Here is a 24,315-nt window from a genome sequence, read left to right on the forward strand (position 1 = left end):
ACACTGGGCTAACTGTTTATTTTTTTAAGACTTTATGTATTTATTTTCATAGATAGGGGAAGGGAGGGAGAAAGAGACGGAGAGAAACAGCAATATATGAGAGACACATCATCAGTTACCTCACACACACCCCTCAACCGGGGACCTGGTCTGAAAAGCAGGCATGTGCCTCAATCAGGAATCAAACTGATGACCTTTCGGTTCACAGGCCAGCACCCAGTCCCCTGAGTCAAACGAGCCAGGGCTGGGCTAGATGTTTCACATACACTAAACTCAGAGATCCATTGATGGCAGGAGCTCAGTACATTTCACAGACAAGAGACAAGATGAGTGGGCCATGCTCAGGAACGCTAGGCAGTGGGCTGGGATTTGTGGAGGGCTGGGGAATAAAAGGGAAAGGTCACAGAAGTGTGGGAAGAAGCCGTGGGCCCTGGCCAGTTTTGTCTCTCAGACCTTTGCCATTGTCCCAAAATTCCCATCCATCTTAACACCAACCCACCCACCACCTAGATTAGAGGAAAAAGAGGCCCTCAGTTGTAAACTCCCCAGTTTACTTCCAGTTTCTTGCTCCCTGAACCAACAGACATGTTCATCGGCACCTGCGCCCTCCCCCGTCAGGCTCAGAGGAGAGGATGTGTGTGTCTCTGCCCCTACCCAAGGTGTGTTCCTCCACCTGTGCTCAGGGCCCCCCTTCTGCTTCCCCAGGCACTGTTCCATTTATTATGCCCCAGATCTGCAATCTCCCATTTCTAATTATTATAGCTCTTAAACCTCAGCATTTAAACATGTTCAAATCTCTCCCACCTTTAAAAAAATGAAGTCAAGTTGATATCAAACAAGCAAAACCAATCTGCCCAGAATCTATGTCCAGTTAATTCCACAGAAATGTGTTGGGCGTCTGTTTTTAGGCTCTTACAGCTGAGGGGAATCCTGATTAGTTAACAAAAAACGATACTACAAGATAATCAGGGCTATGACTCTAGTGAAGCACAAGATGCCATGGGAGTGCATAGAAGAGGCATGTACAGTAGGTAGAAGATAGGGGAGACCAGGGAGGTCTTCCTGGAGGAGGTGATGCCCAAACTAAATCTTGAAGGAAAAATAGAAATTATTTAGGCAAATAACAAGAGAAGAGCTAAACTAGGAAGAGGATCTAGTATATGCAAAAGCATGTATACTATGGCATTATGGTACCTTCTGGAAATGGGTAGTAGTTGGCAATGGGAGCATTGGAAGATTTAGGACTGGTGAGTAGTATCACAAGATTTAGTAGAGAGACAACCCTAGCTGTAATTTAGAGGAGAAATTTAAGGTATAAGTCTGAAGCCAGGAAAAAAGTTCAGATGGAGGAGGAGACTATTTGGTGGAGGAGTAGAGGTGAAATAGTGTGGAATTGAGGCTGGTTCACAAAGAAAAATGAAGACATGAGGCACCAGTGGGCAAGGAAGAAATAGAGGCAAGGAACTGGAGGTCTCAAAGACCTAAAGACCATCGTGCCTGGGAGCAAGAGAGAGAAAGAGCTCGAGAGCTAGAATGCTGTGGTCAGAGACAAGGGGCCGAGATTTCAGTCCAGCTCTCCTGGGAGGTGCGGGCTGTGGCTACTGGAGTGAGTGGCTATGGTAACATGGGGGGTGAGTCATTAGAGTTGAGAAAGGCAAGAAACCAAGGGGCCAAGGGGCTGCTGGACTATCTGCATGAACTTTGAAGCTATCTGGCTTTGCAAAAGACCTGAAGGTAAACAGGAAAACAGTGAGTCCGATGCCAAAGTCTTCAAGGGGTGTGGGAAAGTGGCCCGGACATCAGTGGATGACAGAAAAAATAGTAAGGAAGATTTAGTGAGGCTTTATGTATTACTTCAATTCCTACTTTAAAAACACCTAGGCTCTGTACATTTTATCATACAATACTATGAGATAAAACTATATGCCCAACATGGTAGTCACTAACCATATATGGCTATTTAATTTTAATTAAAAAATTCAATTTCTCAGATGCACTAGCCACATTTCAAATGATCGATAGTCACATATGGCTAATGGCTACTATATTAGCACAGATATGGGACACTTCCATCTTCGAAGAAAGTTCTATTGCATAGTACGTTGATAGTCCTTATTTTACAGATGAGTAGACTGCAGTATGAAAAGATTAAGTAACCCACCCAAGACCAAAAAGCTAGCAAGTAAACTGGGATTTGAATCCAGTTAATCTAACATAATCACTGTTGCCCTTAAGCTACATGCCACACATTTTCTCAATGAAAGGTGAAATAGCTGGTCCTTATGAAGGAAGAGGAATCTATATCACTATTAGGGCAAACACTGGCAGTGCCTACTCAGCAGCAAGCCTTTCTCCCTTGTAGGCAAAGTCTAGATTTTATACAGGTGTTCTCTCCCATGAGTTAGGGAATGGATCTCATTGGTCTAACTAATCATATTATTTCCATTCCCCTGGCCAATAGGATCATAAGGGGCTCTTCAGAAAGATTTTGTTCTTCTTTAATACCAAGTCCACATGTGAGACTGGAACAGCTGCAACCATGTTGTAACTGTGAAGAGAGATACTATCAATATCGAGGACAGAGTAGCCGTGCAAAGAGGTAGAACATTCTCCAAGAATTAACCAGCCTTCAGCCTGCTCTGGACTTTCTCATTGTTCAATCTGTTTTAATCAGGTCTTCTGTTACTTGCTGCTAGATGCATCCCTAACTGAGCTCTTGGTCAAGCCATACTAACTATAGGAAATAGAGAGCCCAGAGAGGGCTGATTGCTCCAGCTCCCAACATCACTCATTTTGTGCGCTTGGGAGAATAAGTGATATCTCTTTAAAGGAAGAGCATCCTCAGACAAGCAAAGAAGAGTAAGGACAGTCTAAGTCAAAGGTGGCCCAAGGCTTTGTGCAAGGATAGGGGTAGGGAGCAATACAAGGGTGGTTAGGAAGAGGAAGCCCTGGGCTGAGTGGAGAGGGGTGATGCCCAGTGAGGCCTGCCAAGGATGACAGGATGTGAGCAATGGCAGGGTCAGCTGATCTTAAGGTTCCAAATGAGGCTCTGGACTGTCAGAAGCTTGCTGTGGCCAACAGACCTTCACCTCCCAGAAGGACAAGTAGCCCTGGTGGGTGGGCAAAGTCAAACATCTCTGAATGGAACTGGTTGTGGTCAGGATTGAGCCTCTGCAAGGAAATTCCAGCCTTCTAACTAGCACTGTAATTACTGTCTTCCCTCCACACCCCCCAACCTTCTCTTCCCCTGTATGGCCAAGGTTCTTGGGAAAGTTATTCACACTGTCTTCCCTCCCTCACCTCCTTGGTACACTGCCAGCTGGCCTGTGTTTCTACCAGCCCAATGAAACTGTTCTGGCCTATGTCACAACATGCCCTCCTAAGGTCAAGGACAATGTCCTGCCCCTGCCCTTCCCCCACTGGACTCTCAGCAGTATTCCACATTGTTAGTCACTCTCGAGTAAGCTCTACCCCTGTTGGTTTTTATGATCCCTTTCTCCTGGTCTTCCTCCTTCCTCTCTGGGTGCTCCTTCTTAGTCTCCTGTCTTCAGACAACTCTTCCTGTGTAATCTCCTCCAGACCCAAGGCTGCAGCATCCTGGGGGCAAAGCGATGTAATATTGTTACAGAACAGACACACAGGGGCCCAGACTCTGGAGGACGGTATACTAATACTGTCCAGACCCCCTACTGGGCTCGACTGTCTGCTGCCAATCAGAAAGACATCTCTCAATGCCGGAGATTTGTGAAAAGAAAAGGAAAGGTTTATTTAAAGCTATACAGACTTAAAGTAGTGACCCCATGTCCCCATTAAAATATCAAAGTCCTTTCAGATACCCACAGATGCCCACAGCACTTCCTTCTCCCGCTGCCCTAATTCTGGTACTGTAACTCTGGAAAAGAAGCACACGTCCAGGATCCAGACTCCTGCCCACCATCCGGTGGCTCGCTGTCCAGGCAGGATCTCTAATTAATCCAAAGCCGTGTGGCACCTTCTCATGGTCTACTGGCAAGAGTTCTTTGTACCCATTTTTCTAGGCAAAGTCTCTTCTTTCCTTCACCAGAGCTGCAGGGGTCTGCACTCTGGCCAAAACCGTGTGGCTCTCCCCACAAAGCTGTGGAGAGGGTAGGGTTGCCACTCTGGCAAAGCCGAGTGGCAATTCTCTGCTAAAGCCACATGGTGATTCTCTATACCCCCAGCTGCAGGCGTCCCCACTGTCCAAAATCGCATGGCTCTCTCTCTGCACTGCCACAGCCACGTGGTTCCCTCTCCTTACGTGGTTGCTGTGTCTGGGTTTAAATCCCTGCCCTGGTCCTCCTTTGCAGCCCCATTCCTGACTCCTCCTACAATCAGCTGCACTTGCCAGTATTCCTGTATTATTCTAAGTTTACTGGGCTGCCATCGTGAGTCTGGACAGGTGTGGCCCCATGTCCTGGAGCCAATCTTCTCCAAGCTCTCATGCAGGCTGTAACTCAGGGGACCTGCTGCCAGTTATGTCTTGGGTAGAAGTGACTTGTGTCCCCTGGCTCCAAGCATGGCCACAGCTATTTAACATATCTAAGTGACCCGCCAAAGGCTATAGATATATTAAATGACCATGCCAGAGGTTAGCTGCAAGGCTGTGGCTGTACAAAACAGTCCTGCATGCTCCTGCTCCATGTGTCCCTTCCCCCAACTCACACCTGTGGGGGAAGGGGTGAGGACATCTTAGTATATCCTGGACACCTTGAGTTCTGGACCCCATTCCAAATCCCTTTTTGGGGCCCCCCTCTTGGCTACACCCTGTTACAATATGGTGCATAAAACCATGGCCTCTGGGGTCAGGTCACCAGGTTCAAATCCCTGCCCTACCATTTGGTTGATGTCTGACATCCAAATCCCTATCAAGATAAAGATCATTATTTTTGCCAGCTCTCCCCACCCCAAGAGAACCACTGTTCTGATTTTTTTCCCACCATTAATTAATTTTGTCTGAGAACTCTTACAAATAGAATAAAATGATGTGCTTTTATGTCTGGCTTCTTTTACTCGCCATGTCCATGTTTTGAGATTCATCTGCCTTCTGTGTATCCATAATTTGTCCATTTTTATTACTAAGTAATATTCCATTGTAGAAATATACCACAATTTGTTTATCCTTTTTCTTTTTTCTCTTAATTATAGACAATAGGACTGTAGCTAGTTTCTGGTTATTATGGAGAAAACTGCTATGGACGTTCTTCTTCCAATCTTTGTGTGATTATGTTTTCATTTCTCTTGAATAACTAGGAGTATAACTGCTGGGTAATAGGGTAGATATATGCTTAGTGTTAGAAGGAACTTCTACATGTTGTTCTAAATAGAGAGCACATTTTACATCATCAACACTGTATGAGAGTTCCAGTTGCCCTACATTTTTAGTTACATTTGGTGTTGTCAGTTATTTAAAGTTTAACCATTTAGTGGGTGTGAATAATTATCTCATTGTGGTCTTAACTTCCATTTTCTTTTTCTTTTAATATTTATTTTTTAGAGAGGGGGGAGGGAGAATGAGAGGCAGAGAAACACTGATGTGAGGAGAAACAACGACTGACCACCTCTCACACATCCCCGATGGGGCTCAAACCTCTGCCAGGCCTGCACCCCAGCGAAGAATTGAACCTGGAGAACTTTCACTTTGCAAGAGGGTGCCCAGCCAACTGAGCCACATGTGTCAGGGCTTAATTTGCATTTTCTTGATGACTAAAAATGCTGAATACTTTTTTATAGGTTTATTGGTCATTAATATATGCTCTTTTGTGAAGTATCTGCCCAGATCTTTTGTCCATTTGTTTTTAAAATTTTGAATCTTTTTATTACTGTTATAGGAACTATATATATATACAGACACATACTCTGTATACCAGTCCTTTTTCTTAATGGTGTCTTTTCTTCTAAATACTTTATTTACTTATTTTCAGAGAGGGGAAGGGAAGGAGAGAGGGAGAGAAATATCAACGTATGGTTGCCTCTCGTGTGTCCCCCACTGGGAACTGGCCTGCAACCCAGGCATGCGCCCTGACCGGGAATCGAACCGCAATCCTTTGCTTCATAGCCTGCGCTCAATCCACTGAGCTACACCAGCCAGGGCTCTTAATGGTGTCTTTTGATGAGCAAAAATTTTAAGTTTTGATGTTTCTTTTATCAACTTATGTGACCTAAGAAATTTTTGCCTACTTCCCAATCAAGAAAATATTCTGTTTTCACCTAAAAGCTTTATGGTTTTAGCTTTTATAGCTTAGATGTATGATCCATTCTGAATGAATTTTTGTATATGGTGTGAGGTAGGAGGTCAAGTTCACTTATTTCTCCCATATGGATATTCAGTTGTTCCGGCACCATTTGTTGAAAAGACATACCCTTTTCCCAATATATCACTTTGATGCCTTTGTCAAAAATCAAGTGATTTTTGCGCTGGCTGGTGTGGCTCAGTGGTTGAGTGCTGGCCTGCAAATCAGGGGGTCACTGGTTCAATTCCCAGTCAGGGCACATGCCTGGGTTGCAGGCCAGGTCCCCACTGGGGGGCGCATGAGAGGTGGCCACACATTGATGTTTCCCTCACCCTCTTTCTCCTTCCCTTTCCCTCTCTAAAAATAAATAAAGTCTTTTAAAAAATCAAGCAACTTCTAAGTGTGAGTCTGTTGCTGATCCCCCATTCTAGTCCGTGCATCTATTGATCCTTGCATTAGTACCACACTTGATGACCGTAACCTACAAGTTTTAAAGTGAAGTAGTGTAAGTCTTCCAGTTTTCCTTAGTGTTGAGATTTTAAAAGCTCCCCCCAGGTGATTCTAGTGTGCTGCCCAAATTTGAGAACTTTGAGAATATTCTAATGTGAACCAAAGTTTCCAGACCCAGCTTCCTCTGTCCCTATCCTCTAGGGAGACATGCTAAACTAATTAGTAAACTTGATCCTAACTCCTTCGTCTGGAATCCTCTTCCTTTTTAATTTTGATGCATTAAGGACTTCATCATCTTTACCTGACTCCCCACCACTTCTAGAAAAAAAAGTCTAAGTCCTTAATGTGGCTAAAATCACCCTTTGTGGTTAGGCTCCCGAATATTTCACCCATCACCCTTCCTAACAAGGACCTTGAACTCAGCCATATTAGTCATTCCTCAAATTTTTTTTTACTGTTAGTTCATGTCTTTTAGTAACCCACATACAATTACCTGTATGTCGCTTTGCTGAAGCACTAGGTCAGACATCTGCCACGCCTGTCACAGTGGCTGGCCATGGAAACTCCAGCACCCCATTCACCTGAAGGGCCTCTGGATGACGGCAGCAGATTTTGCCTTTCTCATCCACCTTATACTATGTCAGAACAGCCAGCTTAAGCTTCTTTCTGTGCTTATTCTTCTTGGGAGTGGTATAAGACTTCTTCCTGTTCTTAGCACCACCACGAAGTCTCAATGCACAATAAAGAGTGGTCTCCTTTTGAATGTTGTACTCAGACAAAGTACGTCCATCTTCCAGGTGCTTACCAGCAAAGACCAGTCTTTGGTGACCATGAGGAATTCCTTCCTTATCCTGTATCTTGGCCTTTACATTTTCTGTTGTATCCAAGGGTTCATCCTCAAGAGTGATGATGGTCTTCCTCATAAGGGTTTTCATGAAAATCTGCATCTTGCCAGCAGGTACACCACAGATGGCAGATCAGAAAGCTTCCTTGAGTGTCTTAAACTTCCTCATTCTCCCATGCCTTTGCCTGCCCACCAGCCTAAAGCAGTTTCCTCCTGTCATCGCCTGTCATTTTCTTCTTCTCCTTCAACATGTAGCCGGGCATCATCTACACTGATGTGCTTTGACCCCCTTACGTGGAATAAGCATCCTGCCCTGGTTCCCATGGCCCTCTGAGCTGTCCTTTATCACAGATATTAAGGTACTGTGTTACAACTATCAATCATCTTGTTGCACGAACCCACTCATCTGTATGCTTCCTGAAGACTGAGACTGTGTGTTTCCATCTCTTGTCCCTAGTGCCTACCAATGTGCTCAGCACATATGAGGTACCCAATACATGTTTGTTAAGTGTATGAAAACTGGGCTCCAATCTACATTGTGATTTGGGGCAAATTTCCTTACTCTCTTTGAGCCTCTTTCTATATCTATAAACTGGCAATAAGACCTATGCCACAAGGTGGTTATGAGTCTCAAGTGAGCTAATCCATGTAAAATCCACTCTGTGACTTGGTACATGGTAAGCACTAACTCAATAAATCTTGGTTCTCTTCCCACCTTCCACCAGCCCCTTCACAAACACCCTTCCTATTTACACTTCTTTGGCTGACCACTAGGTGGTGTCAGTCTCTGGCCTGACATTCATTCCCAGGGCAGTCCCCTTAATGCCCCAATCCTAGTTACTGTTACACTCAGACAGGAAAAGATGATTAATGATTTGCTGGGAGATCCAAAAAAGAAGATATCCTCTCTCATACCAACTTCTTTGCCTACTGTGACCATTCTAGGTATCCTGATTATGGATTGCAGAAAATTCCCGTTTGATTTCCCACTATTTTGGTTATAATTCCAACCCAAAGATTTGAAGATGGAAAGCGCTCCTTAAAAATAGAAGTGGGGAGAGGAGAAAAAGCTAAGGCAGAGAGGGATTGCATAATGAGTGCTATGGGAGAAACACAGAGAGGATGCTCACAGCCACATCCGTTAGAAAGGAATTAATTATGACTGTCTCCTCCACCAGCACAGGCAGTCCATCAATCAATCGAGAGCTCCTAACAGTGGGTGGACCCAAAGAAATAAAACACATCCCTGCCCTTAAGGAGTTTATGGTCTGGTGGTAGACACGGAACCCTCTAAATGAAGTGTTAATATCTAGGCACTGAGGCTATCTTGTGTGCGAGTTCGGAACAGGGGAGATGGGCAAAGGGAGAATAACAGGAGAGCTCTTCTGAGGAGCCTGAGGAAGGGAGGGAGGAGCTGGGAGAACAGATGATTAAAGGCTCAGGTAGAAATATGCATTCTCTCATCTTACAGAGACACACTCAGCAGTTCCCATACTGGAAATAACCCAAGTATCTGACAACCCCAACAGATTGTGGAGAATCCAAGCAAGGAGATTCCGAATAGCCAATGTAAAAAGAGGGCTAGAAGTGTGTACAGTGTGGACAGGGTTCAAGATAAGTTAATTGAAAAAAGCAAGCTATAAAACAGTATATATTACATGAGCTCATACGTGGTTTTAAAGGATGTTTATGTATACCCGTTTATCTTTTAAAAAGAAAACAACCACCACCTCTTGGAAGGAGACCCACAAAACTCTCAGTAGTGATTATTCTGAAGGTAGGACTGAAGAAAGGGAGTGTGGAGAACAAGCAAGCTTACTTTTCACCATGTACCTTCCTATACTCTGAGTTTTTTAAACCACTATATATTACCATTTTTATCATGTAAAGTTAAAAATAAGTATGCACTCACATTCAGGAGTTAATAGGTGTTGGGAGGTAGCAAATAAGAAGTGCTGGCACGCTGGCTGAGGCCAGACTTTGGAAGTCCAGGATGGGGAGAAGAGTTCATATGTGATTTAGTTGTCTATGGTCACCCAGTAGAGGTTTCCTAGCCAGGAAGAGACTAAACAGGGAAAGCAGACTTAGAAAGATTCACCTGTGTAATAAAGTAGCTGGCAGGGAGAGGAACGAGACTGCCCCCTCACAAGTTACATATGGTCACTCCATCTAGCTTCTTCTCCTCAAAGAGGTCTGAAATCCATTTCAATCTGATTTCACTTGGACGTAATATTGGTAGAGGATCCTAAGAGAGGAAGGAATCTAGCAGGCATTCATCGGAAACATTTAGTGTGTCCCCGCCCCGTGTTAGGGGACATTGTGTTAGCCCATGAGGGTTGCATAGAAGGATGAATACGATCCCACTGCAGCGTAAGAACTTGTGACAGTGGAAATGGAAGAAATCTGAGGAAGGGGAAGGGGAAGGAGAAGGAGAAGAAAGAAGAAGGAAGAAGAAGAAGAAGAGCACAGACTTGCAAGATTAGACATAACTGGCAGAGTCTGAGATTTCTGGCCTGGGAAACTAAATGTAGGTGGCCTTGGACTGGAGCAAACCTAGCCCAGAAGGAGCTCTGGTTTGGGGGAAGGTCCAGTTCCCTCTGGATTCTTCTGGCGCTCTCACTGCCAGCAACGGACGAGTCCCCCATGCTGCTCTGCTTTCTGCCAGGGACACACTGGAGGACTCGGGGCTCTTCCTTGACTAGAATTTTAAAAGGGATAAGTGGTAAAACCCTCTCTCACCTCTAACGTCAATTTCTGGCAGTCAAAGTCGCCTGCTGTCTCCCTGAACTCTAAATTCCAGACACCAGAAAAGCAGACACCCAGGGTACAGCCTTTAAACGCCGCCCAGAAGGGGGCAGTGGCCAAAAGCACATTCAAGGGGCGCTGGAAACTGCCCCAGAGCCTTCTGGATTCAAAGCAACATTCCTGTACCAGCTCAGGGCCGGGACAAAGGTCCGGCACTCTGCAGACACCTCCTTAAAATTCGAGTCCAGAGTCCCTCATCTTATTCCAAATCTAAAACCCCAACTTGGTGGGAAGCCAGTGAGAAGGTATAAAAAAACAAAACACCAAACAAAAAAAATAAATAAATGAGCCCCGAACTCTTGGGGCGAAGGGGGTGGCCCCACCCGCTGGTGACTCACCTCCTTTCAAACCAGAGCCTGCCCCTCCCGCGCTTGGTGCCAAGCGAGTAGGGCGGGGCGGGTACTAAGGTGGGCTCCATCCCCAAGCCCCAGGCGGGCAGACAAGCACCGGCGTGTCCCCGCGGGTGTCCCTGTTTACTCCAAGCCCTGGAGCGAGGTGGGGGCGGGCCCTGGCCGTCCCTTCCCCTCCCCGCCCCCCACCGCCACAGGCTCCAGTCCTGGTCCCGGTCTTACACAGTCTCGCAATCAAAACTCAGCCTTTCCCCGTATCTTCCCGCAGGACTGGCCCTGCCCCCACCGCAGGCAGGCGAGGCACAGTCAGGGTACCTCGAGGAAATCAGGCCTCTGCCCAGACCTCGGGGTCTTGGATCTCCAGACCCGTCCCGAAATCCTAAGGCACTGACACGGAGTTTCAGAGAGAAGCCGCTCCGCGCTCCTCGCCCACTGCCCAATCACCCCCAGTCCGCTCAGCAATTTGCAGCGAGGGGGAGAAAGGCCGGGTCACAGGAGAGGACGCTCAGGGACCCAAACCGGCCGCGACGCCACGGGACCCCCACTCTCGAACCTCCGGCCAGAGCGCCAAACCTCCAAACCTCCTAGCTGCCCTGATTCCCCCCGACCCGGGGCTGCGCGCCAAAGCGGCGCATGCGCAGTCACAGGACTGCCGCGTAGCTCGTTCCCCCCCCCCACTTTTTTTCTTTCCCCGCCCCTTCTCTCCCTCCCTCCTTTCCCCTTCCCCTCCCTCTCTTCCCTTCAGCCCGCCCCGCGGCACCTCAGTCCGGGGAACAGTGGTGCGAGCTCTAGGCCCGTGCACTAAGGAGGCTGAAACGTGGGGAGCCCGAAGAGCTCCATCAGGCCCCTTCCGAGGGCTCCCCCACCCGGTCCACGCCCCCACCCCCCCACCCCGCCTCCTCCCAATTGTGCATTTTTGTAGCCGGAGGCGGCTCGGAGATGGGGCTGTGAGCTAGGGAGGGGGAAAAGAGGAGAGGAGAGAAAAGCCGGGGGTGAAGGGTTTGGATTTGGGTGCAGGGGGCGTACCCTCGTCAGCAGACCCTCTACAAGGGGCTCCGAACTCTACCTCTTCACGCACGGCCCTGGTGCGTTGCCGAAAGATAGGATAAGAATAGAAGAGGAAAGGAGGAAAAAGGGGGACCCCCCAATTGGGGGGGCCGACTGCGAGAAGTAGCAGGACCAGAGAGTAGGGGGCTGCTGCTTGCATCAGCCCACACCATGCTGACCCCGCCGCAGCTGCTGTTGCTGCCCCTGCTCTCAGCTCTGGCCGCCGCCGCTATCGACGGTAAGTGAGATTCCGCGGCCCCCTTGGATCCCTGGGGGCACTCACTCCCCAGCCCCCACTCCTGCGTTCGGATGGGGAAGGGAGATGCGGGAGGGGGTACCTTTTGTTATCCTAGTCCAGCTGACACAGCAGCGGCCCTACTGGGGGTGGGGATGGGGGTCCGATTTGGAGGATGTGGCCCTGGGCAAATGATGCTTCTGGGGGGGCCCCAGCCCAAACAAAGGCCAGAGGCCTGGGAAGAGAGAGGAGGGTTCCCCCTTTTTCTGATCCCAGGATCCAGAGGCCTTCTCTTTCTATGTCTGGCTGGGGAGAGCCTCCACCTTCCCTACATCTTCCACCCCTCAAACCTCATCTGAATTGTGAAGGAATCTGGATTTGCAATATAGGGCTGCAAAGAGGGGGGGGGGCGGCTTTTGCAGTGGCCTCTGTATCTGGAATGCTGAGCAGGGACTGGGGTTCCCTGCTGGGCAGAGGGCAGGCAGGCCTGATGGCTGTGGGTGGAGAGGGAGGGCCACCAAAAGGCCCCCTGTTTGGGTGTGGAATCTGGGCCTGGGAGACCAGGCTTGGAGGCCTGGGTCCAGGATCCAGCCAGCTGCCAGCCTGGGTTCCGAAGTGAGCACTTCCCCCTCTCAGGGCCTCTGTCAGTAGTCTGGATAGGGCTGTATTGGGGGGCAGAAGAGAAGCAGGCGATGCTATATGACTTTGAATTTTCCTTCTTAATTCCTGGGAGCTTTGAAAGGAAAAACGTCAGATGTCATAGTTGGGGAAGGGGACCGGAGAATGGCCTGGAATGCTGAGGTGGGAGGAGGGAGGAAGGCTGCTTTCTCTCCGACTTCTGGCTTGATCACAGTTTGGACTAGGAGGAGGGTTGGAGGTTGGATGTGGGCTATGGCTGTGCCCCCACTCCCCAATTACCTGCCTCTTTGGTAAATGTGTTTATTTCTCTCTGCCGTTTCCTTTCCATGACGCACCCCCCCCACACACACACACATACACACCACTATATACAGACACTTCATATACTGCAGCTAGGCTTGGGCTAGACGTAAGCCCTTTTGGGGGAATGGGGTGCCCCTCCCCTTTATATGTCAGCTATTTTTTTTTCAGTTATTTGTGAATCACTGGTTCAAGTCTTGCCCAAGTTCTGAGCTGGGCTGGGCCGGGCCCCTGATTTGAGAAGGGGTGGGGTCTCACCGCTTCCCGTCATTTTAGCCCTGTCATCCAGAAAACGCTGAGCCCAATGCCATTACGCACCCCTCCTCCACCTTCAAAATTTTGCCAGATTGGGATTGGGAAAGTTTTTCTCTGAAACCAGGTTATCTCTCCCTGTCCTCCTCTACCCCAAATTGCTTCACTTGGGAGAGGGAGGTTAGGGGGTCAGGAAGTAGCTGTGCCCAGAAAACAGTACATTCAGTGGCCCTCAATTATGCCCTCATGGGGGCCGTCTGTATGCCCCCCCGCCTCACCCCCAGCCACCTCAATTATCTCTGCCCAAGAGGAGTGAAGAGGACCTGCCCTGGCATCCTCCAGACCAGCCATCACAGCAAACCTTGCCCGTGGTTTCCACTCATGCATCTTCTTTCCTCTGTCATCAGCTTGTGGGAGGGACTGAGGCAGAGAAGTCTGTGTGTAGCAGTTTCTGGGGCGGGGGGGATAGAAAAAACAATTTAAGAGAGCTCGAGGTCATCAGGAGCTGCACGCTGGAGGCTGGGTGGTGTTAGAAGCAATGGGTGGGTCTCTGTGAAGAGCAGAAAAGTTTCCTGGCCCAGCAGGAGTGGCCCAGGTAGCATCGCCCCCTCCCCCCCTGGCGTTCTGGAGCAGTTCTGCGAGCCGCACCAAGTTGGCTGGTGGCGAGTAGAAGAGGGAGACTGGACACGTTCTCCCTAACTGTCTCCCTACCCATTCTTAAAGTTTTCACTCAGTCCTCAGTGGTAATCCCAGCTCAAACTGAACTATATCCTAAGTCCCAGGGAAAGGACCCCTCCCTAAAACACTGCCTTGTTCTTACCTTGGGAATGGGAATACGAATCATGGGTCCCACTCACTCTGGGTGAGATAGGGGCATTGCACAGGCCGATAGGGCCACACTATCCAGGCAGCCTAAGGCATCCTCTTCTCCCTACCTTTGCCCTCATTTCCAGACACAGGACTTTCTCCTCCCCGGTTAAGGGAACCTCCCTGCCCCAGCTCACCCAATTTAGGGTCTAACCTTCCTTCTCACTGCTCTCACAGGCCTTGATGCTCTTCCTGCAAGGGAGCAGCCCTCGGGTCTTCCCCACTCCTTCTGCCTTCTCTGCGATGCCTGAGCCCACCCCAGGGTCCCCTTCTCTTTAGGGAGCAGTGTCACTCCCTGCTAGTAGATAGAATTGAGTTTACTTGCTACAGGGCAGATGGGAAAACAGATAGAGTGGGAATGGGAAGAAGGGCTGTTGAGGATCCTGCTGAGATTAGGAACATTTTGTAGTAGCTGGTGTGGCTCAGTGGTTTGAGGCCTGTGAACCAAAAGGTTATGGGTTCAATTCCCAGTCAGGGCACATGCCTGGCTTGCTGGCCAGGACCCCAGCTGGGGGCGTGCGAGAGGTAGCTGATCAATGGTATCTCTCGCACATCAATGTTTCTCTCCTTCTCTTTCTCCCTTCCTTTCCCTCTCTAAAAATAAATAAAATAAAATCTTTAAAAAAGAGAGAAAAAAAGAACACTTTGTAGTGGGAAGTGCAACCCCAGGCAGATCCGGCTCAGAAGAAGGCTGACTGCTTCCCTCCCTACCCGTCTCCACACACGCCCTTGAGCTATCAGACCAGCTGGACAGTCGAAGCCAGTTGTGAAGCTGAGGCGTGTCCCCTCCGCTCTGTGAGAGAAGGTTCCAAACTCCTTTCTCCCCTGGTCAGACCAGGTCCTTGAACACCTCCCCTTACCCTCATCCTTCAGAGCAGGGACAGGTGAGGCGTTGATTTTTGGATGCAGAGGAGATATTTCAGTGTTCGAGGCTGTTTCACAAGACTTCCTTTTCTTCCAGTCTTGCTACCCCTTCCTCCATTTTCTCCACTCTATTTTGTCCCCAACCTCTTCCCCATTGCTGGGCCTCCTAAGGACGTCAGTCAGGGCCCTGGCCAGAGCCAGATTCTGTCCAAATGCTCCACATCTTCACAACTTCTTTCTTCCTTCCCCAAGTCGAACTTCCTTTCCTCCTGCTGCAGTCTCGGCCTTGCACATCAGAACCCCAAACCCAGCTTATTCCCCTCCAGTAGTCTCTTTTCAGTACCCCCAAACCTCCCCCCACCCCCCCGCCGCTAATTCGCAGACTCCAGCCTTCAAGCGCTCCAGCTCTGAACAGGGGCACTCATCGCCCAGGTGAGTGGGACTGCACCAGGGTCCCTGACCTGGTGGAGTTAACTGTGGCGGGTGAGCATTTGGAGAGGCTCGTCCCACCCCACTGTGTTCAGTCCCAGATTCCAGCCCGGTTAGCAGGATATTGCATTGTTTGGAGAAGGAAGCAGTTGGCTCTGGAGTGCTTCCCGTGTGGTGGCCGGCACCAGTGTCCGAGTTCCCTGGGAGAGAGGCGAGGGCCGGTGGGGGAGAGGCATTTAGCCCTCTTGCTCCTCCCACGGAGACGAGTCTCCCCAGGCCTCGGCTTCCCCATTTGGAGAGCTTTCTCTTCCTCCCGCCCACTCTCCCAATCCTATGGGAGGCAGGAGTCCTTATTCGGGGTCTCTCTGGGGTCAGACATTGCTAGGGCAGGGACTCTGTCCCCTTAAATCAGGGGTGTTTATGTTCCATGTTCATCCCGAGATTATTGTGCCATTCATTGTCTTGGTGACTCTGGGCTGAGACCCCATCCTGTCTGTCTTGCCCCCGTCTGTCTGTCATTGGCGTGTGCCCTCTTAGCCCTTCAGAAACGGTCTCTTATCCCCTTGATCCATCTCTCTCATTGCCGGTCCTTCGTGGCATTCTCTACCCCGTCTCTCCCCGTCTCTGTTGCTTGCTTTGTCTCTGCCTGTCTCCATCTGCCTCTGTCCAGGCCTCGTGGTGTCCTGAAGGCTGCTCTGGAGCAGGCGTCTCTCCTGGGCTTCCTCACGTGCTCCTTAGCTCCCACCTCAACATTCTGTGGTTATTCCTCCCCTCCCAGGCCAGACTGGGGGTACCCAGTCCTGCAGTGCAAGTTCTTCCCCACTTTCCTTCAAGTTCCTCTCCTTCACTAATTTTGGAAATGGATTTTGGAGAGAATGTTTCTGCAAGAAGGGAACGTGATACCCTTTGTGGGCTGAGTGAGATATTTCAGAAGAGAGGAGGGAGGTTAGACTTCTGGCAGAACTTCCTCATGCCCTGAGAACTAGAGAAAGGTGTGGGGAACGGGTCAGGAGCTTACAGCTCCTACTTCTGCTGAGCATAAGCCCTGTGTGTGCACGTCGGGGTAGGCGCAGAGGGCTTACAAAGCCCTGGTGAGAGACAGCATGACCTCTGGAGACGTGTGAAGGGTCCGAATTTTTCTTGTGGGGAAAGGAAAAGATGGTGGGGAGGTGCTTGTCAGGCTAATGTTCTGCTGAGTCAATATTGACTCAAGATGGAGGGGGAGTCCCTTCTCCTCCCCTAGCAGTCCAGGCCATCCTGTCTGTCTGTCTGTCTGTCTGTCCAGGCCGCAAAGCAGAGGCCCAGACTCAGGAATGACAAAAATGTATCTGAGCCTCACTAAGCTGCGGAAAGGAGCCACCGGGTAACACCCAAAATACATAAAATTCAGTGAAAAGCTCTCGGTTTGGGTTCGGGAGGCCCTTGCTGCCCCGCCTCCATATGTTTGAAAGTTTAGATTCCCGCAGGCTCTGCCCCCCCCCACCCCTGGGCTGCCCCTGGCTCCTCTGTTCCCTGAGATACATCGTGTGGTTCCCTTTAAAAAACATCCCTCCACACGCAGTCTGTGTGTCTCCCTCTGCTGTGTCTGCTCTTGAAAAGGGCCCCAAGGGTCTTTCCTGAGTTTCCTGCCTCAGGTCGCCTGGCCCTTCAGAAAGAAGCACCGTCTGAGGTCTCACCTCTCCTCCTCTCCCTCACTGCTCCCAAGGGGATCAGCGAATAGGTCCCGGCTCCGGAGAAGACTCCCTCAGGGCCTGTACTTTCCTCACCCTCTCTTCTCCGGCCAGACACTCTTATCCTCCTTCCCCATCCACCCTCAAGGTCCCGGAACGGGAGGGGACGACAGCCAAGGCCCTAGTGGGGGAGCGCAGTCCGTGTCGTGCGTGCGGACACACAGCCAACCCTACACCTCCTGTCCTGGCCCAGCGTGGTGGCCCTGGGGGCCACGGCTGGGCCGGGTGCCTGGATTTGAGGGGAGGCAGGGTTGTTGGCCAGAGTTAGCATGGCGGTCACATTCATCCCCAGGCAAAGCCGAGAACAGACGGCCCCTGTGTCCTGGTGTTCTCTCTGCAACCTCGCTCGCTCTCCTCCCTCTGTAGTCCTCTCCTCCTTCGTCTCCCTCCTCTCCCTTCCCTCGTCTGTTCTGTCCTTGTCCCTCTCCTCTCCTGCCCTCCTCTCGGACACCACCCCCCCTAAGATCCTGCTCCCCACTCCCAGCTTGGGAGGACCAAAATATTCCCCCGCCATTTCCTTTCTTCGTCCTTCTCCATCGTCATGGCCAATGAGGAAACCACCTGTTCAGTTACTAATCGCTCTGTGCCTCAGTTTCTTCATCTGTATGATGGGGATTGCCACATACCCACCTCACAGGGTTGTGAAGGTTTAAGGTGGGTTGGTGGCTGATTCATCACAGTGACCCTGTCCTGAAGTGTCAGCCCTTATCATTAAGAAGCCCTAATTATCAGGAGGGGCAGGAGGCAAGGGAGGCTGGTAGTTAATCCTAGATTGAGGACTAAATTTAGGGCCATGTTGTTCCCTCACGTACGGGCGGGCCACAAAAATGGGTGTTCTGGGTGCTGGTATCAGATGCAGAGGGCCGGGCGGGGGGGAAGCCGGGTCGGCTGGAGGCCCTAAGCAGATCACCAGTCCCCTGCCCCACCCCCACCGCGGCTCCCTCCCTCCTCAGAGCAGGGCTTCCCCTGGCTGTGTAGACCACCCCAAAGCAGGGTGTTTGTTTCTTTCCTCCCCTCTCCCCCTGGAGGAAATCAGAGACAGGCCTCAGCCTTCGGACTGCAGATTCCTGGGGCTTTCTCCACCATCCCCTGACAGAAAGTCCTTTCACTTATCTCTCCACGATCCTTGGGCTGCTGGCTCTTGCGTGATGTGCGCCCCTGTCCCCGTCCCTGGGCCTGAAGAGATGCTGCGGAGAAGCAGAGGCCCCAAGGCTCCTCTTCTTTCACTTTCCCATCCCCCACTCCCCCCCTGCAAGAGCACATCTGGTTTGTGAATCCCTCTCATTCCTGCTTTCGGAGTTTGCCAGCTGCTGTTTCCTCTGTCGAGTTCAGGCCAAAAATGGGGGTGGGGGACAGCAAGGGGGACAAAGTAAGGGCCAAAGGAGGGGCATTGTAGCTGGGACGCAGAACGGAGGGGAGGTAGGAGTGACCAACCAGTGACCTCGGGCCTGGGGCTCTTGAGTTCTGGCCCAGGAGGCGTGGGGGTGTGGACTAAGTCCAGGTTGGGGGGGGGCATGGGGGTGGCACAGGGGCCATTTCTGGGCTCCAAACAGCCCGTCTGCCTCTGAGTCCCATTCCAGCCCCATGTGCCTCCCCCCGAGACAGTCCCTGGCTGGCCAGTGGAAGAGGACCTTTCTCCGGCATGCTAACTAGGCTGGCGGGCTGTTTCTCCGGGAAGACCTCACAGCTGGCCCAGTGGGGCAATGAACTCAGCATTATCCACCTCCTCAAGGGCCCTTTATTCCCTGCTCGGGGTGGGGGGTAACGAAGGGGGGCTGGGGCGGGGGCTGGCCCGGCTATCCTTGATGTGTTTCCTGAACTCAGCTCTCACCCTGGCCAGGGGCCTGAGTGTGGTCCCCTCTGCCAGAGATGGAGATGAGGGAGGGAGGACGTCTTCTCCCTGTGGCTCCCCCGGACTCTGCCCCCCTTGCTCAGAGCCCTGACATACTGGACTTATACTCCGTCCCAGCCCTGAGCTCACTCCGCCCCTCATCGAGGTGGTGTGCAGCTGTCTTCCCAGGAGGCCGGGTCTCCTGAGGGGGCAGTCGGCTCCCCCTCGGCACCCCAGCGCCTGGTGCAGTTCCTGGCACAGAGCTGGTCTCCAGTGCATGCCGGCTGAATAGAAATGGAATTGATACAAGCCGAGGAAAAGGCAATAAAGAGCTGGGAGACTGGGAGCCCAGCCCTGGGGGGAGGAAGTGAAGGAGAGAGGGTCCTCTTCTTCCCATGGACGGCATGGCGCCGGGGCTGCAGGAGCAGCTCCTGAGCATCTCAGTGGGAATGGGGAAGGCTGGCATAGACCGCACTGGTTAGAAGCTTGAAGTCAGCTTGAAGCTGAGTGGTCCCCGGTTTTGTCTGTGGCCTACCCTGTGACCCCGCCCTCCGTGAGTCTCGTCTTCCTCACCTCTAAAATGGTGGTATGGTAGTGTACCTACTTGGTCATAATGTGGACAGGATTAATAAGATAATGCATGGAAAGAACTGGTTTACCACAGTTCCTAACACATACTGAGCCCACAGTAAGAGTTAGCGTTACCATTTTTAATTCCTCCTTAAAGCATGAGGTACGAGAATGGCGTGGAGCAGAGGGAGGCTGGAGAGGGTTAAGGGACAGGGCAGAGAGACCCCGGATGTGGTGACGTCACCGGTCGGCTGGGCTGAAATCCGCTCCCACGGGTCACCCCAGCCATCCTCCTGCCTTGGCTTTCCAGTTCCATCATCCTGAGCAATCTTTAGGTGCCTCTTACTTCTGGGGACATCTGCTAGAAGTCGTCCCTGAGATCTAACCTCAGGGAGGCTGTGTCTTTAGAGAATGGAGGTGGAGGTGGGCTCTCCGCCTTGGCCTTGCCCCTCCCTGGTCCCTTGCACGGCCTTGCCCTCCAGTACCTCTGCTGATACCATTTCTGGCTTACCTTTGTACCAAGGGCACTCCCCCCACACTTCCCATCTGTGAGCCTGGTGATTAGTTAGGAGTTGGAGGTGGGTGGGGTGATGGGTTCCAAGGACCAGCAGTGTCCCAGAGGGCGGAGGAAGGAGGGGCAGAGAGGTTAGAAAAGACCAGCTCTGGGCTGCTAGTGGGAGGGAGAGGAAGATAAAGAGAAAACATGTCAATGCCCCCTAAATGCCCCATCCTTCACTCTCAGTCAGCAAAACCAGAGGTGTTGGTGCATGGCCAGAGTAAACGAGACAGCGAAGGCTTTGACCCTGAGGGCTGGAGGAGGGGCGCAGTGCACAGGCAGCCTGGGGGGTGGGGGGCAGTAAAATATGCTTCCCGTATCCTCCCCCTCCCCCATGACAGGTACGTAGTGTTCCAGGAGTGACGCACAGCCACCTGCCCCCCCCCCGTCCTCCCCCACCCCCGGCTCATGGACTGTGGCTCAGAGAGTCTGGGCCGAATGGGAACTGATGCTGGGGAGGAGGAGAAGCCGTGTGGGGGGTCTTCAGGGCCATAGAATTGGCTTCCAGCCTTCATCTACGCCCTGTTTTCTTTTCTCACTCTTAGTCCCCAAGACTTGCAGCCCCAAGCAGTTTGCCTGTCGAGACCAGATCACCTGTATCTCGAAGGGCTGGAGGTGTGATGGTGAGAGGGACTGCCCGGATGGATCCGATGAGGCCCCCGAGATCTGTAAGTCCTCTTCCGGGTCCCTCCCCACAAACCCCTGCCTTAACTTTTTTTTCCTTTTGGCCCAGGCAGTTTGGGATGAGGACAGCTGATCTCTAGCCGGGTGTAGACCGTGCTCTGTGATGATCCGTTCGTGATGCAGCTAAAATTGTCCTCTCTCTTCAGTGTGCCCGGTGTGGTGCCTGATGTGCTTAGAAATGGCGCATGGAACTGCTCTCTCAGCTGCTGCACCCAAGCCTGCCAGAGGCTGTGTTCTCTGCACTCATGGCTTTGCTGGGAGAAGCTCCAACCTCCCTTTTCTCTTGCTCGTCCCTCTACTTCCCACCTTCTGACCCTTGCTGAATGCTCACAGGTCTAGCCAGGTCCCCTTTCTCTCCTCAGACTCCCAGGCCAAAGGCCACCAACTCTTGCTCAGTCACTGTACCATAAGTCCCACCCTTGTGCGTTTCCCACCACCCCCGCCTTCCCCTGCCCCCAGTAAGTGGTGTAATCAGAGGCAGCTGTTTAAACTGGGAGAAAGGTCCCCGCCCAGTCTTTACCCTGCCAGTGTGTGTGTGTGTGTGTGAGGGGGGCGGGGTGTGGAGGACTTGCTGGCTGGACCCCAGAGTCCTGGGCAGCTGGCAGAGTGCTGGGGTCTCCACCTTCAGCCTCTCCGCTGCTCAGTGAGTCTGGGCCAGGGTCTAGGTGCCCATGTGTTCCCAGGTCTGTCTCTGTTTTCTCTCCTGGGTTTATCCTGTTCCAGCCCCATCCAGCTTTCCCCACACTCTCACCCATAATTATCAGGGGTAATTTTAGGGCAGGAAAGGGAGCCACTGGTTCTCTCAGTCTCACCCCCATATCCTGCCCTGGAGGAGTGGGGGTCGGGGACATTCTACAAATGTTCTTATGGTGGGGGTTCAGCCTGGAGCGTCTTCTTGTCCGATGCCACCTTTATGTCCCACATTTCTGACCTGATGCTTGGTGTTAAGGGTTAAGAAAGCCTTGCAGAGGGCTTGGATCTGGCTCTTTTCATCCATTCATCCTTTGATGCAAGCCCCACATTATATGCATCCTCACTCTTACACAGTCCCAGACCCATCACAGGCAGCCCCTCTTGGGCACTGACTACCCCCCCGAACCCCCACCCTGACATATATAGAAGCAGACGCCTGCACAGACATGTTCTTATGGCAACACGGATTCAACACTCAAATGGAGGATACAGAAGCACAACCCATACGCAGACCAGTGTCCCCAGACACACAAGCAGACCCAGATTCACCGCCCAAAGTATGTGGAAATGCACGCTTAAGGCAGAGCACCACCACGCATAGAGACACGCGGAAGCACCCGCACTAATGCCACTCACTTCCCTCACCTGTACGTGCACGCTCCTGCCCGGGCCCGCGAGGTGGGTCGCTCTCACACAGACCATCTCTCACTCACACGTCCTGTCCAGGTTTGGCGGCCAGTGGCGGTAGTCTGTCTTTCAGTTCCTGGGCTCAGCCAGCCTCCCGGCCTGCACGGCATCCTGAGGGTCCCCTGAGGAGCTGTACCCCCACCCCAAGCCCATCTTCTCGGGCAACAAAGGAAATGCCAGAGGCACCACCAGCAGGCCGTCACATGTGACCCTTCCCAAACCCTTCTCTCAGGCAAACTGCTCTGAGGCTTGGGGTCTAGAATAGTGTTATCCAATAGAAATACCATGCAGAACATGTCAGTAATTCAAAATTTTCTAGTAGCCACATTTAAAAAGGAAAAAATAGCGCTGGCCCGTGTGGCTCAGTTGGTTGAAGGGTCATCCCCTAAAACCGAAAGGTCGCAGCTTTGAGTCCCAGTCAGGGCACAGGCCTGGGCTGTGGGTTCCGCCCCAGCCCGGGTGCGCGCAGGAGGCAGCCCATCCGTGTTTCCCCCACCAGTATTTCTCTGCTTCTCTCCCCCACCTTCCCCTCTCTCTAAAATCAATGAGCATGTCCTCGGGTGAGGAATAAAAAACAAACAAACAGGCTCTCTAAAAAATAAGAGGGAAAAAATAACCAGATGAAATTAATTTTAATTTTATTTTACTCAATGTATCCAAATTTTTATCATTTCAGTATAACACCCATATAAAGTGTCAATGAAATCTTCCACATGGTTATGTGTGTGTGTGCTAGTAAGCCTCCAAAAGCCAGAGTGTTTTTATGCTTAGACTTTGAACGAGTCACGGTTTGCGTGCTCAGCCACTGCCTGTGCCCGATGCTGCGTACTGGACAGTGTGGTTCCAGAAGACCTGGTCTGACGCCCGGCTGGCACTCCGTGGCCCGGGAAGCTATGGGAAGGAGATCCTCTTCACCGTCGGAGCTTCCATGCCCTGGACTCTCTTTTCCTTAGCTCACCCCAACCTTTCACTTCTAACCTCAGCTGGCTCCTGAGTATGGAATGTGGTGCATTGGGTCCACGGCAGGCATGGGCATTTGGAGGGTGGGCTCTTGGCTGAAAGCCTAGCGCTCCCTCCACCTGACCGCTCCCAGGTGCGTGACTCCTGTTGGGAATGGTGAAGAAGAGTAGCTCTACATGGAAGAGTCTAACCACCCCTGAGGCCTCCTCAGATCTAAAAAGTGCAGATATCTAAAACACAAGTCTCATTTCTCACCTCCTCTCGCTGGTCGGATAGCTGCTATAACCCGTTTGGCCGTGCTAACCTTTCCATCTGCCCCCAGGCCCACAGAGCAAGACCCAACGGTGTCAGCCGAATGAACACAATTGCCTGGGCACTGAGCTGTGTGTTCCCATGTCCCGCCTCTGCAATGGGGTCCAGGACTGCTTGGATGGTTCGGACGAGGGGTCCCACTGCCGAGGTAAGGGCTCCTCTATGTCTCCTATCCCAGGTGGGTGCAGTGAGTTCTCAGCAGGTGGGGCACCTGATGGGTTTGGAGCCTCGCCATCCGAGGACTGTCCTTGAACCTCCGGTGGAGATAAGGCCTTGTCCACCACCCCTATAGAGAATTGCCACCAGATAGTGGCCCAAATCCATGGGCCCTTCGGGCTCGGAGCTTGGTCCACGAGCTGCAAGTACGGGCTCTGGCCCGGGCACTTCCCTCCGTGTGTGCTTGGACAGGTCGCTGCCCCGCCTCAGACTCCCGTCTCCCGCCTTGAGAACAAAAGCTTTATACTAGTTCAGTGTTGTTTTCATATTTTGGGGGGTCAGTTGTGGGGTTCTTTGTCCAAATGGTTTCTTATCTGAAACATGAATGTGGACAGAGAAGAGCAGGTGCTGTGGTGAAGGCTGGGGGTCTGGAGTTACGCTCACCTGCTTCCCGGGCCTGTGGGAGGAGACACGTCTGCATGCTGCTCCCTGAGAGCAGGGAGTGTGCAACGGGGGCGGGGGTTGCGGGAGATTTTTATCCTCTCCTTTGGTTGATTTTGCATGTTTTTGTCTGAAGTGCCTGGGACGCGATGCAGAGTGTGGGCCCAGCAGTTGATTTCAATTACCACGCACATCCCATCTTATTAGATGGTGCATGTTCAAGTTTACTTCCTTTCAAATACCTTGAATATCTTTTCGGCTTCAAAAGTGACAAAGAACCTCAAAACCTAGGGACTGAACTTCCTTCTCTGATATTACAGAAGTTGATTCTCCTTATCCTCCCCACCCTCATATCAAGAAGAGGA

At 51.5% G+C, this 24,315-nt stretch overlaps 1 protein-coding gene and 1 pseudogene across 1 annotated transcript in view; one reads left to right on the top strand and one right to left on the bottom strand.

Moving 5' to 3' along the window:
* Positions 1 to 7,187: 7,187 nt before the first annotated feature.
* LOC119035665 (ubiquitin-like) lies at positions 7,188 to 8,298 on the bottom strand (annotated as a pseudogene).
* Positions 8,299 to 11,424: 3,126 nt separating this feature from the next.
* LRP1 (LDL receptor related protein 1) overlaps positions 11,425 to 24,315 on the top strand; it is a 79,617-nt gene continuing 66,726 nt past the window's right edge. The window contains exons 1-3 of the mRNA XM_037127044.2: positions 11,425 to 11,982; positions 20,563 to 20,685; positions 23,364 to 23,501. Coding sequence (XP_036982939.2) covers positions 11,916 to 11,982; positions 20,563 to 20,685; positions 23,364 to 23,501 — 328 coding nt within the window. The 5' untranslated portion in view covers positions 11,425 to 11,915. The remainder of the gene's footprint in view (positions 11,983 to 20,562; positions 20,686 to 23,363; positions 23,502 to 24,315) is intronic.

Source organism: Artibeus jamaicensis, unplaced genomic scaffold, assembly GCF_021234435.1.
Source record: "Artibeus jamaicensis isolate MK-2021 breed Jamaican fruit bat unplaced genomic scaffold, CSHL_Jam_final contig_233, whole genome shotgun sequence".
In the NCBI taxonomy this organism is placed as follows: Eukaryota; Metazoa; Chordata; class Mammalia; order Chiroptera; family Phyllostomidae; genus Artibeus; species Artibeus jamaicensis.